Below are 15,000 nucleotides of genomic sequence, written 5' to 3' on the forward strand. Positions count from 1 at the left end.
ACACACAAACATCCAGGCACACACACACACACACAAACATCCAGGCACACACACACACAAACATCCAGGCACACACACACACACACACACACACACACAAACATCCAGGCACACACACACACACACACACACACACACACACACACACACACCCAGGCGCACACACACAAACATCCAGGCGCACACACACAAACATCCAGGCGCACACACACACACACACACACACACACACACAAACATCCAGGCACACACACACACAAACATCCACACACACACACCCCCACACACATCCAGGCGCACACACACACACACACACACACACACACACACACACACACACACACACACACACACACACACACACAGCTTACATGACAAGTTCTGTAAGGAGCCACTTCACTGCGGCAAAGATGGCAAAGTAGGGCTGGAGAGAGGAGAGGAACATAACAGTTACCATTTACAACTGAGAAATAATGTCACTAACTACGTACTGTATATTAACAGTATTTCTGGGGATTGGACATGAACAGATTGGAGATTGGAGAGGGCTTGCTGGAAGGATACATTTATAAACATGGGGTACTCACGTCCAGCAGTGCACGGGAACCGTCACTACTTTCTGCAAAGATCCTACAGATCGCCTGGTAGTCATACAGAGTAACCCTGGAGAGGGGTAAAGAGAGGTGGGGCGGTCAAAACCGTTCCATCATTACATTAGTACACAATCCTCATTTTGAGGAAATCTTCTAGTCCAAATGTAGCAAAGTAACAGGCCTAAAAATGTTGCCATTTATTTAGAGATAAAGGTAGAAATAAATGAGGGAGATTGATTGTTTATGTGTTTCATTCAGAGGGTGAATAGGCAAGACAAAATATTGAAGTGCCTTTGAATGGGGTTCGGTACAGTAGTAGGTGCCAGGTGCAACGATTTGTGTCAAGAATTGCAACGCTACTGGGTTTTTCAAGTTCAACAATTTCTCATGTGTATCAAGAATGGTCCACCACCCAAAGGACATCCAGCCAACTCGACACAACTGTGGGAAGCATTGGAGTCAACATGGGCCAGCATCCCTGTGGAACGCTTTCAACACCTTGTAGAGTTCATCCCTCGACGAATTGAGGCTGTTCTGAGGGCAAAAGGGGGTGCAACTCAATATTAGGAAGGTGTTCTTAATGTTTGGACACTCAGTGTTTAATAGAGGGCAGTGGATGTTCCATTCGTTCTCTTCCTATAGTTACACGCCTGAGGGGTCTCCCCGACATTACATAGGTGAGAGAGAGGGGGACTCATTCCTTCTCTCCTCCAACTGTTTCTTTTTCTTGTGATTAATATTTCCTCATCCCCCTTCCTGAGGGGTTCCCTGGAGTAGGTCGAGTATGGGGGGATGTGGGGGGGCGTGGGGGGACATGGAGGGATACTGGGATGTGGGGGGACGTGGGGGGACATGGGGAGGTAAGGGGTGATATGGGGGCCTTGGCTCACCATAAGGGGCTGAGATGTGGTTCTGTCTGGGCCGGGTCATTACAGGGTTATCAAACACACACATACGCACAAACACGTGCAAGCACGCACAAACACACACATGCACTTACACAGTTTGCCACAGTTTGACCTCGCTCTGCCGCCTCTGTCTACAGCCCTAGGACATGTTCCCTCCACAGTCCCAGTACCCGTGTGTATGTATGTGTGTGTGTGTGTGTGTCATGCTCAGCCCACTCTGTCTACAGCCCAGGGCCTTATTCCGCCCCTGAGCCCCGATACCAGCGACAGGATCCAATTAACGCTAATCTCACTGAGTTAATGGTGTTAGCAGGACCGCTAAGTTAGCCTAGCACCATTACACACAATGGCTCTCTCACTCGTGTGTGTGTGTGTGTGTGTGTGTGTGCGTGCGTGCGTGCGTGCGTCTGTGCGTGTGTGCGTGTGTGCGTGTGTGTGTGTGCGTCTGTGCGTCTGTGCGTGTTGGCTCCACTCTAAATCAGCCTAAAGCCTGTCAGATGACAATAGTGGACTGCTTAAGTCTGATCATGCCGATTTGATTATTGTGAGATCTGTCTGTCCAATTCCTCATTATTTAAGGTTCCGTATGACACATAAGTCATTTATCAGACATCCTCCTCCATATTAAATATAATTTATCATTCTTCAAAGATACTAATCACTTGTATGCTTCTTAACATATTTCCCATGGCTTTGTGGGTTGCGTTGTGGCTTTGATTCCCACACGGGCCACATACTGAAGTACTTTATGTCAAATTACCATATTATTATGATTATTGTATTGTCTGAGTCTGAGTGGAAACTCTGTCAAGTTTATGAAATGCTGTTACTACTTGTGTGGCAATGGCGTGCATTTTACCATCTTACCATTGTTTGACATTGTTTGATTAAGACTGCTGAAACTACAGCCAGCATTCCTTAGCAGCCGAATACACCCAGACATCACTATCACACAGTCAGTAGCACATATCTTCTCAATTCTGTGTTGTTTGCAACAATAAATTATGGGTTACACGTTTTCCCAAGTGCCGGTGTGTGCAAGGGTGTGTGTGTGCGCGGGTGTGTGTGTGCGTGCGTGTATAACACACATAATCTTTGGAATGACATCCTCCCGTGTCACATTTCCAAATTAATCATGGAAAACCCAGTCTCCACCCAGTGCTCCCGGCATTTTCCGGCTAGGCCAGGACCCGTAGGAGTAGTAAAATGAAAATAAGATGTTTCATTGTCACATACACCGGATAGGTGCAGTGAAATGTGTTGTTTTACAGGGTCAGCCATAGTAGTACAGCGCCTCTGGAGGAAATTGGGGTTAACGGTCTTGCTCAAGGGCACATCGTCAGATTTTTCAACTTGTCGGCTCAGGTGTTCAAAACAGCAACGAATACTGGTACAACGCTCTTAACCACTAGGCAAAAGCCCTACAGTAACTTCAGAAAGTATTCACACCTATTGACTTTTTCAAAATGTTGTTGTGTCACAGCCTGAATAGAACATGGATTTAGATTACTCTTTTTATGTATAAATAATGAAAAGTTGAAATGTCTTGAGTCAGGTATTCAACCCTTTTGTCATGGCAAGCCTAAATAAGTTCAGGAGTAAACATTTGCTGAACAAGCCACATAATAAGTTGCATGGACTCACTCTGTGTGAAATAATAGTGTTTAACATGATTTTTGAATGACCATCCCATTTCTGTAACCCACACATACAATTCACCCTCAGTCGAGCAGTGAATTTCAAGCACAGATTCAACGACAAAGATCAGGGAGGTTTTCCAACGCCTCGCAAAGAATGGCACCTATTGGTAGATGGGTAAAAATGTAATAAAGCAAACACTGAAAAGCCCTTTGAGCATGGTGAAGTTAATAATTACACTTTGGATGGTGTATCAATACACACAGTCGCTACAAAGGTACAGGCGTCCGAACTCAGTTGACATAGAGGAAGGAAACCCAATGGTGATTAATAATGGCACTGGATGGGATGGCTGCCGTTTTACAGGCTACTAAGCAACTGTGCTATGTTGTTTGTTTTTTCGCATTGTTTGTACATTTTGTACATTTCTTATGGCCAAAAAGAGCTTCTGGACATCAGAACAGCGATAACTCCCCTTGAACTGGACAATAATTTTTTTCTTTAATGAGTCTGACGCAAAGGATATAATGCTTTGTCAAGACTAGGCCCAAATCCTGTCATCAGCGTGAAGAAAAGACGGAGGAAAAGGGGGAGGAGGGCAGGGTGCCTGAATTTGCAGACGAGTAGCTAAACCACCACTTCTATCCGTATTATTGGCCAACGTGCAATCATTGGAAAACATACTGGACAATCTACGATTAAGACTATCCTACCAATGGGACATTAAAAACTGGAATATCTTATGTTTCACTGAGACGTGGCTGAAAGACGACATGGATAATATACAGCTGGCTGGCTTCTCTGTGGCTTCTCTGTGCATCGGCATGACAGAGCAGCTGTCTATTTGTCAATAACTGTTGGTGCGTGATGTCTAGTATTAAAGAAGTCTCGAGGTATTGCTCACCTGAGGTAGAGTACCTCATGATAAGCAGTAAACCACACTATTTACCAAGAGAGTTTTCATCAATATTATTCGTAGCCGTCTATTTACCACCACAAACTGATGATGGCATTAAGACAACACTCATCGAGCTGTATAAGGCCTTAAGTAAACTAGAACATGCTCATCCAGAAGTGGCGCACCTAGTGTCCAGGGACTTTAATGCATGAAAACTTAAATCTGTTGCACCGCATTTCTACCAGCATGTCACATGTGCAACCAGAGGAAAAAAACTCTAGACTACCTTTACTCCACACACAGAGACGCGTACAAAGCTCTCCCTTGTCCTCCATTTGGCAAATCTGACCATAATTATATCCTCCTGATTCCAGCTTACAAGCGAAAACTAAAGCAAGAAGTAACAGTAACTCGCTCAATACAGAAGATGACGTAATCTCAATCACACACTACACTGCCCTTTCTCACCTGGACAAAAGGAACACCTATGTGAGAAAGTTGTTCATTGACTACAGCTCAGCTTTCAACACCATAGTGCCCACAAAGCTCATCAATAAGCTAAGGACCTTGGAACTAAACAGCTTCCACTGCAGCTGGATCCTGGACTTCCTGATGGGCCGCCCCCAGGTGGTGAGGGTAGGTAACAACACATCTACCGCGCTGATCCTCAACTCTGGGGCGCATCAAGGGGGCGTGCTTAGTTCCCTCCTGTACTCCCTGTTCACCCACGACTGCATGGCCAAGCATGACTTCAACAACACCATTAAGTTTGCTGACGACACAACAGTGGTAGGCCTGATCATCGACAATGATGAGATAGCCTATAGGGAAGAGGTCCGAGACCTGGCAGTGTGGTGCAAGGACAACAACTACCTCAATGTGAGCAAGACAAAGGAGCTGATCGTGGACAATTGGAAAAGGAGGGCCGAACAGGCCCCCATTCTCATTGACGGGGCTGAAGTGGAGCGGGTTGAGAGTTTCAAGTTCATTGGTGTCCACAGCACCAACAAACTATCATGGTACAAACACACCAAGACAGTAGTGAAGAGGGCACGACAACACATATTCCCCCTCAGGAGACTGAAAAGATTTGGCATGGGTCCAGATCCTCAAAAAGTTATACAGCTGCACCATCGAGAGCATCCTGACCGGTTGCATCACCGCCTGGTATGGCAACTGCTCAGCATCTGACCATAAGGCGCTATAGAGGCTAGTGCATATGGCCCAGTACATCACTGGGGCCAAGCTTCCTGACATTCAGGACCTATATACTAGGCGGTGTCAGAAGAAGGTCCCAAAAAATTGTCAAAGACTTCAGTCACCCAAGTCATAGACTGTTCTCTCTGCTACAGCATGGCAAGCGGTACCGGAGAACTAAGTCTAGGACCATACATAAGGCTCCTTAACAACTTCTACCCCCAAGTCATAAGACTGCTGAACAATCAAATGGCCTATTTACATTGAACCCCTTGTTTTTACACAGCCACTACTCGCTGTTTATCTATACATAGTCACTTTACAAATGACCTCGACTAACCTGTAACGCTGCACATTGACTCGGTACCGGAACACTCTGTATATATCCTCGTTATTGTTAGGTAATTTTCTTTTGTTACTTTCATTAGATTTTTTTGATTATTTGTTTATTTAGTAAATATTTTATTAACTCTCTGGAACTACATTGTTGTTGTATTGTTGTATTCTGCCCACGTGACAAATAAAATAATATTTGATTTGATTTTCAACCAGTTACATAGTTAAATGTGATAGGAGAAAACTGAGGATAGTTACTCCACAATACTCACCTAAATGATAGAATGAAAAGAAGGAAGTGTAACGTCCGTCGTTAAAGGTAGACCAAGGCGCAGCGTGGGTTGGGTTCATCATATTTTATTTAACGGTGAACCAGCAAAAAACAAAACAATGAACACAACGAACGAAAAGTTTTGCAGGCCGTGGATCACAGCAATACAAAAACAAGATCCCACAAACACAGGCGGAAAAAAGGCTGCCTAAGTATGGTTCCTAATCAGAGACAACGATAGACAGCTGCCTCTGGTTAGGAACCATACTCGGCCCAACACCCCCCCCCCCCCCCCCCAAAGTTGCAGACTCCCGGCCGCAAACCTGAACCTATAGGGGAGGGTCCGGGTGGGCATCTGTACTTGGCGGCAGCTCTGGTTCGGGGCGCTGGAGGAACCAGACCGTGGATCAGCGCCGAAGGCTCTGAACTGCCGACCGCCACTGAAGACTCCGGGCTGCAGACCGTCGCTGAAGACTCCGGGCTGCAGGCCGCCGCTGAAGACTCCGGACTGCAGGCCGCCGCTGAAGACTCCGGGCTGCAGGCCGCCGCTGAAGACTCCGGGCTGCAGGCCGCCGCTGAAGACTCCGGGCTGCAGGCCGCCGCTGAAGAATACGGGCTGCAGAACGCCGCTGAAGAATACGGGCTGCAGAACGCCGCTGAAGACTCGGGGCTGCAGACCGCCGCTGGAGGCTCCGGGCTGAGCAGCGTCGCTGGAGGCTCCGGACTGGAGAGCGTCTCGGAAGGTTCCGTGCCATGGATCATCACTACTGGTTCCATGCCATGGATCATCACTGGAGGCTTTGTGCCATGGATTATCACTGACTCCCGGCCGCAAACCTGAACCTATAGGGGAGGGTCCGGGCGTAGCCCCCCCCCCCCCCGCTTCTGTGTCGCCGGAGGAACCAGACCGTGGATCAGCGCCGAAGGCTCTGAACTGCCGACCGCCGCTGAAGATTCTGGGCTGCAGACCGTCGCTGAAGACTCTGGGCTGCAGGCCGCCGCTGAAGACTCCGGGCTGCAGGCCGCCGCTGAAGAATACGGGCTGCAGAACGCCGCTGGAGGCTCCGGGCTGAGGAGCGTCGCTGGAGGCTCCGGACTGGAGAGCGTCTCGGAAGGTTCCGTGATATGGATCATCACTACTGGTTCCACGCCATGGATCATCACTGGAGGCTTTGTGCCATGGATTATCACTGGAGGCTCTGGGCCATGGATCATCCCTACAGGCTACGGGCCATGGAACATCACTGGAGGCTTTGTGCCATGGATTATCACTGGAGGCTCTGGGCCATGGATCATCCCTACAGGCTCCGGGCCATGGATCATCACTGGAGGCTTCGTGCCATGGATTATCACTACAGGCTCCGGGCCATGGATCATCACTGGAGGCTTCGTGCCATGGATTATCACTACAGGCTCCGGGCCATGGATCATCACTGGAGGCTCCGGGCCATGGATCATCACTGGAGGTTTCATGCCATGGATTATCACTGGAGGCTTCGGACCATTGACCATCACTGGAGGCTTCCTACGGGGAGCTGGAACCAGTCTCATCAGACTGGGGAGACACACAGGAGACTGGGTGCACAGAGCAGGCACAAGGCACACTGGGCCGTGGAGGCGCACCGGAGGTCTGGAGCTCAGGGCTGGCACACCCCGTCCTGGCTGGATGGTCACTGTAGCCCAGCAAGGGCGGGGCGCTGGTACAGGATGAACTGTGCTGCGCTGGTGAATGGGGGGGTACCGTGCGAAAGCAGGCGCAGGATAACCTGGGCTGTAGAGATGCACTAGAGACCAGATACGCTGAGCCGGCGCACTTTTTCCTGGCTGACGGCCAACTCTAGCACGGCAACGGTGAGGAGCTTGTACCGAGCGCACCGGGCTGTGAGTGCGCATGGGTGACACAGTGCGCATCACCGCATACCATGGTGCTTGTTCAGTCACTCGCTCCCCACGGTAAGCACGGGGAGTTGGCTCAGGTCTTAAAACTGCCTTAGCCAATCTACCCGTGTGCCCCCCCCAAATACATTTGGGGCGCTGCCTCTCGGGCCTCCGTTGTTGCCTTGCCTGTTGATCTCGTCGCTGTACCTCCCTCGCTGCTTCCACCTGTTCCCATGGGAGGCGATCCCTTCCGGCCTGGATCTCCTCCCACGTCCAGGATCCTTTGCCGTCCAGGATGTCCTCCCATGTCCAGTCCATCGGCCCACGCTGCTTGGTCCTTTGGTGGTGGGATCTTCTGTAACGTCCGTCGTTAAAGGTAGACCAAGGCGCAGCGTGGGTTGGGTTCATCATATTTTATTTAACGGTGAACCAGCAAAAACCAAAACAAGAAACAACACAACGACCGAAAAGTTTTGCAGGCTACTCACAGCAATACAAAAACAAGATCCCACAAACACAGGTGGAAAAAAGGCTGCCTAAGTATGGTTCCTAATCAGAGACAACGATAGACAGCTGCCTCTGGTTAGGAACCATACTCGGCCCAACACAAATAAATACAAAATATAGAATGCCCACCCCACACCCTGACCTAACCACATAGAGAAACAAACCCTCTCTCTCGTGTCAGGGCGTGACAGGAAGCCTGTACAGAATAAAAAATCCTGTGTGCAATAAGGCACTAAAGTAATAATGGAAGAATATTTGACAAAGAAATTATATTTTTGTCCTGAATACAAAGCACTGTTTCGTGAAAATCCAAAACAACACATCACTGAGTGCCAATCTACATATTTTCAAGCATGGTGGTGGCTACATTATGTTGTGAGTATGCTTGTCATCCACACGGACTAAGGATTATTTATTTTTTGGGCATTAAAAAAAACGGAATAGAGTTAAGCAGAGGCAAACTTTATGAGGAAAACCTGCTTTCCAACAGACAAATCTACCTTTCAGCAGGACAATAACCTTAAACATAAGATCAAATTTACACTGGAGTTACTTACCAAGATGACATTGAATGTCCCTGAGTGGCCTAGTTACAGATTTTACTTAAATCGCCTTGAAAATCTATGGCAAGACTTGAAAATGGCTGTCTAGCAATGATCAACAACCAACTTGACAGAGCTTGAATATTTTTTTTCCGAATATTTGGCAAATATTGTACAATCCAGGTTTGCAAAGCTCTTAGAGACTTACCCAGAAAGACTCACACCTGTAATCGCTGCCAAAGGTGATTCTAACATGTATTGACTCAGGGGGTTGAATACTTATATAATCAAAATATATTAGTTTTTTATTTTCCATTCATAAAACAACATTTTTGAGTATTTTGTTTATATAATTAAATCCATTTGAATCCCGCTTTGTAACAACAAAATATGGAAAAAGTCAAGAGGTGTGAATACTTTCTGAAGGCCCTGTATGTGTCTGCAAAAGGGATGAATGTGCGCATGTACGCCTTTGTGTGTGCGTGTGTGTGCATGTGTGTATGTGTGTGTGTGTGCGTGTGTGTGTTTGTTTGAATCACGGTCCTCCTAATTCCTTCTTTTCAGGAAAAGATTTGTTCTAATCCCCTAACGGAGAAATTCACTGAGCCGAGGGGTCATAGGGCACTGCTGAATAGCTTGACATGATTGGCCGAGTTAAGAGCTGTCAGCACTCTGGGACACATGCTCTCATACTGCACTCCCTCTCTCTGACACACACACACACACACATGCACAACCACAGGCACGTTTACACACACGTTCACACACACTTACACACACACGCACACATAAACCCTACACACACACACACACACACACACACACGCACAACCACAGGCACAAACACACAACCACAGGCACACACACAGGCACACACGCTCACATGCACAACCACAGGCATGCGAACACACATGCACACATGCATGTATACAAACACACTCACACACACACACACACACACACACACACACATGCTTACTCACCTCTTAAAGGAACCCATGAGGAGCAGTTTATTCATCACTGCCCCCTCTGCTTCTCCAAAGAACATCCCTGTCTGAGAGAGAGAAAACATGGTGGATCAATTAGCATATATTGTTGCTTGGTTGGTCTGTGTATTATGAATGCTCCTTATGTTATTGATTACAGTTTTTTACAATCACTTTGGCACTAATTTCAGAACCTTGATGTCATTTCTCAAAACTCTAGACACAAAACTCACAACTGATGATCAAAATGCACATTTTTAAAACCTCTAAACACTTTTACCAATTGCTTGGATACAATACACATAAAGCTAAGATAATTTACTCATTGAACTAAAATCACCTGTTCAAAATGACACAACTTAACATCAAAGTATTACCATTTCAAAATGAAATTCACACATTACATCTGAAATTTCATTACAATGATCTAACCATCAATTGATACAACTGATCAAAATGATAAGTAACTGTTGCATTACTCTTAATGCATAGTTTTATGGAAACTGACAAACACTATTCCATGTTTAGATCATGAAAGTTTCAGGATAACGAGATCCATTAACACCAATTACCGTGGAACATGAACCAATTGGACTACATTATCTGTCACGCCCTGACCCTAGTAAGATGTCATTTTCTATAGTAGAGTAGGTCAGGGCGTGACAGGGGGTGTTTTGGGTTGTTCTATGTTTTCTATTTCTATGTTTAAGTTCTAGTATTTCTATTTCTATGTTGGGGTTGTTTGGGTTGATCTCCAATTGGAAGCAGCTGATCCTCGTTGCCTCTGATTGGAGATCATATTTAAGTAGGGGTTTTTCTTCCTGGGTTTTGGTGGGTAGTTGTTTTCTGTTTAGTGTTTGTCACCTGACGGAACTGTTGTCGGTCATTTTGTTAAAAAGTATATTCATTAAAAGTAAATATGAGCACTATACACGCTGCGCCTTGGTCCCCTTTAGACGACCCACGTTACAGAACTACCCACCATGATTGGATCAAGAGGCGTGCCCGGGCAGAAATAGACACCTGGTCACATCAGGAGTGGATTGAGAGGAGGGACTTGGGGTCAGGTAATCGAGTGATATCGGAGCCTACCTGGTTAGAACGAGAGGCAGTCCCAAAAATGTTTTTTGGGGGGGCACATGGGTAGTTTGGCTGGGCCAGGACTGGGACCTTAGCCAATTCCCCATGCTTTTTGTGGTGAGCCTCTCACACTCTCTCTCCAGTGCGTCTCCATAGCACAGTATGTCCTGTGCCTGCTCCTCGTGCTCTCCCTCCAGCGCGCCTTCAGAATCCAGTACGTCCTGTGCCAGTTCTTCGCACTCTTCCTCCAGTGCACATCCATAACCCAGTACGGCCGGTGCCTGCTTTGAGCTCTCAGTCCTCAGTGCGTCTCCCCAGTCCGGTGAGACCGGTTCCTGCTCCACGTACAACGCCTCCAGTGATAATCGATGGTTCGACGCCTGTAGAGATGATCCATGGCACTAAGCCTCTAGTGATGATCCATGGCCCGGAGCCTGTAGGGATATTCCATGGCACGAAGCCTGAAGAGGTAATCCATGGCCCGGAACCTGAAGAAATAATCCTTGGCAAGAAGCCTGGAGGGATTATAAATGGTCCAGAGCCTGTAGGGATAAACCATGGCACGAAGCCTGTAGGAACAATCCATGGCCCGGCACCTGTAGAGATAATCCATGATAAGAAGCCTCCAGTGATCCTTGGCGCAGAACCTGTAGAGATGATCCATGGCATGGAGCCAGCAACAACAGTCACTAGTCCAGAACCTATTATGACACCTCCCAGTCCGGAGCCTCCGGCGACGCTTTTCCGTCCGGAGCCTCCGGCGACGCTCTTCAGCGGCGGTCTGCAGCCCAGAGTCTTCAGCGGCGGCCTGCAGCCCAGAGTCTTCAGCGGCGGCCTGCAGCCCAGAGCCTCCAGCGGCGGCCTGCAGCCCAGAGCCTCCAGCGGCGGCCTGCAGCCCAGAGCCTCCAGCGGCGGCCTGCAGCCCAGAGTCTCCAGCGGCGGCCTGCAGCCCAGAGTCTCCAGCGGCGGCCTGCAGCCCAGAGTCTCCAGCGGCGGCCTGCAGCCCAGAGTCTCCAGCGGCGGCCTGCAGCCCAGAGCCTCCAGCGGCGGCCTGCAGCCCAGAGCCTCCAGCGGCGGCCTGCAGCCCAGAACCTCCAGCGGCAGCCTGCAGCCCAGAGTCTCCAGCAATGATCTATGTTTTCTATTTCTATGTTGGGGTTGTTTGGGTTGATCTCCAATTGGAGGCAACTGATCCGCGTTGCCTCTGATTGGAGATCATATTTAAGTAGGGGTTTTTCTTCCTGGGTTTTGGTGGGTAGTTTTCTGTTTAGTGTATGTCACCTGACGGAACTGTTGTCGGTCGTTTTGTTGTTTTGTTAAAAAGTATATTAATTAAAAGTAAATTTGAGCACTATACACGCTGCGCCTTGGTCCCCTTTAGACGACCCACATTACATTATCTATGGATGTAATATTTCATCATTATTTATCAGGCACTGTTTCTATGGTCCCATGTACCACTTTTCCAGACCATGTTTTCAGATTTGACATTATTGTAAACTCACTTTATTAGGTACACCTATCTAGTACTGGGTAGGACCCCCTTTTGCCTCCACAACAGCCTGAATTATTCACGGTGTTGTACATTAAGAAATGTCCTTCTGCACACCCCTGTTTTAAACAGCTCTTATTTGAGCATTTGTGGCCTTTCTGTTAGCTTGAGTCTGGACATTGTCCTCTGACCTCTCTCATTATAACAAGGGTTTTTTACCCACAGAACTGAAAGTGTTTTGTTTATCGCACCATTCTCCTTAAACTCTAGAGGCTGTAGAGCGTATAAATCCCAGGAGGGCAGCTGTTTCTGAGATGCTGGAACCACCATGTGAGGCACCAACAATCATACCACGATCAAAGTTGCTTAGATTACGCATCTTGCCTGTTCTGTTTGGTCCAACAACAACTAAAGCTCTCTACTCTATATACTCTATATATTGAGTTGCAGGCAGCCACATGATTCGCTGTTCGAAGGAGCAGGCTATTTGCGTTAACACGCATGTGTACCTAATAAAGTGGCCGTGAGTGTATGTATGCAGGCCTTTGTAATTGCTTTTCCAATACTGCCAACTTGTTACTAATGATTGATTTCACATTGTGGTACGAGTATATAGTGAAATGAGTGGTATCCACCTACAACAACATGGCGATAGCATGGAGCCGGCAGGTGATCCAGGTCACAATGGAGGTCAAGCAGTGGGAGGAGGAAGACGAGGACGACGTGGTGGTCAAAGGAATGACAGGGGACAAGCACCCCTTCTGAGAGGTGGTCGTGGGCCTCGTTTGAGAGGTGTGGGGGAACATGGTAGAGGACAAGGCCACGGACCAAGACAGCGGCAGCAACAGCAAAGAGTGTCCAATGAAATCTGAGCAATAGTTGTAGACCATGTCGTAAATCATGGCATGACAATGGCTGAGGCAGATACAATGATTCAACCAAACCTCAGAAGATCAACCGTGGCCTCAATCATCAGAACTTTCCTCAATGAGAACCGGTAAGTCTTCAGCATGCACTAAACATTAGGCTACTCTCAACTGTCAAATGACTGTATACTGCATGCCAATGTGAACCACAGAGTAGGTGATGTGATTAAATGTGTTCTTACTGTCATTTTCCCTGCATAATTGAGACGGCCAAATATAGGGGAGGCAGAGACAAAATTCTGACTGACCAACAAGAGCGGGCTGTGGTCAATTTGGAGCTGGATGCTAATGAAAACCATCACAAATTCCTCTTTTTGGATGAGGCAGGCTTCAACCTGGCCAAGACAAGGAGGAGTGGTCGGAATTTAATTGGCCAGCGGGCAACCATCCAAGTACCTGGACAACATGGGACCAACATCACCATGTGTGCAGCTATATCGGAAGATGGTGTGGTGGGACGCAGACCTCGTATTGGATCATATAATGCAGCTCTCCTTGTAACCTTCCTTGATGAGGTAAATCAGGTCTGTAGAGCTGATGGCGTGACCTATGTCATTGTGTGGGATAATGTCAGGTTCCACCATGATAAAATGGTGCAAGCATGGTTTCAGGCCCATCTACAATTTACCACCCTGTACTTACCCCCATACTCTCCTTTCCTTAACCCGATTGAGGAATTTTTCTCCACGTGGAGGTGGAAGGTATATGATAGGCGCCCTCACGAACAAGACACCCTTCTCCATGCCATGGATGCAATGACATCACGGCAGACCAGTGTCAGGCCTAGATTCACCATGCCCGAAGATTCTTCCCAAGATATTTGACTAATGAAAACATCCATTGTGATGTGGATGAAAACCTGTGGCCAAATCCGCAAGACAGGGTTGATGGAAATATAGTACAGTAATCATTCCTTTGTTTTGCTTTTTACAGTAAGCCAGGTGAGGAACACTGCAGTTGACGTTTTACTGTCATTTTTGTACTTTTTGTAGCTAATAATTTTTTGCATTGATTTAAAGAACCCTATGTTGTGATTTTATTGTATTTCATCAATGCATTTCAGATTTTGTTCAATGTTTCCACTGTGTCTGTAGTATTCTCTCTACTAGTCATTTTACAGTGATGTGTAGTACCATAATGAAACAATGTTTCACTTATCTTGTACTACAATATTTAATGATAGTACGAACAACTACACAGTGAAACTTTCGGTATCTTGTGTGTGGGTGATCTAAATGAATGTTCCTATGGTATTTCATGATAAATTCGTCACTTGAACCAATGAATCGTGAAATTGCAAGGTTTTTTAAACATATGAATGCACAATGCAATGTTTTGAACATTGGACAGCCTGTGTTACAAGTGATGACTATTTTGAGTTTTGTGTCTAGAGTTTTGAAAAATGACCACAAGGTTCTGTAATTAGTGCCAAAGTGATTGTAAAAAACTGTAACATCATATGATGCGAAAATCAGCATACCGGCTGTATTTCTGTATTTCGAAAGTTATACAGTATATCTTGAAAACTTGATTTCTGGCATGCAAAACATTTTGGGACTATGTCAACAATAGACTAATGAAGCAAACACCAAAATATCCTTTTTGGGTGGAGTTTTCCTTTAAGACATACAGACAACAGTACAATGGGATAAGGAGCCACATGATCTATGATCCATCATCTCTCCAGACAGACACACAGACAGAGACAGTGCAGTGTGAGATATAACATCTTACCAGAGAGTAGTCCT

The 15,000-nt window shown here is 46.9% G+C and overlaps 1 protein-coding gene across 1 annotated transcript in view; it reads right to left on the reverse strand.

Moving 5' to 3' along the window:
- LOC106566529 (voltage-dependent calcium channel subunit alpha-2/delta-3) overlaps nucleotides 1-15,000 on the reverse strand; it is a 332,855-nt gene that overhangs the window by 33,592 nt on the left and 284,263 nt on the right. Inside the window, 4 exon segments of the mRNA XM_082959689.1 lie at nucleotides 372-424; nucleotides 588-663; nucleotides 9,752-9,822; nucleotides 14,987-15,000. The exon segment at nucleotides 14,987-15,000 is cut by the window's right edge and continues 49 nt beyond it. Of these exon segments, the coding sequence (XP_082815815.1) occupies nucleotides 372-424; nucleotides 588-663; nucleotides 9,752-9,822; nucleotides 14,987-15,000 (214 nt within the window).

Source organism: Salmo salar, chromosome 13, assembly GCF_965601325.2.
Source record: "Salmo salar chromosome 13, fSalSal1, whole genome shotgun sequence".
NCBI classification, from domain to species: domain Eukaryota; kingdom Metazoa; phylum Chordata; class Actinopteri; order Salmoniformes; family Salmonidae; genus Salmo; species Salmo salar.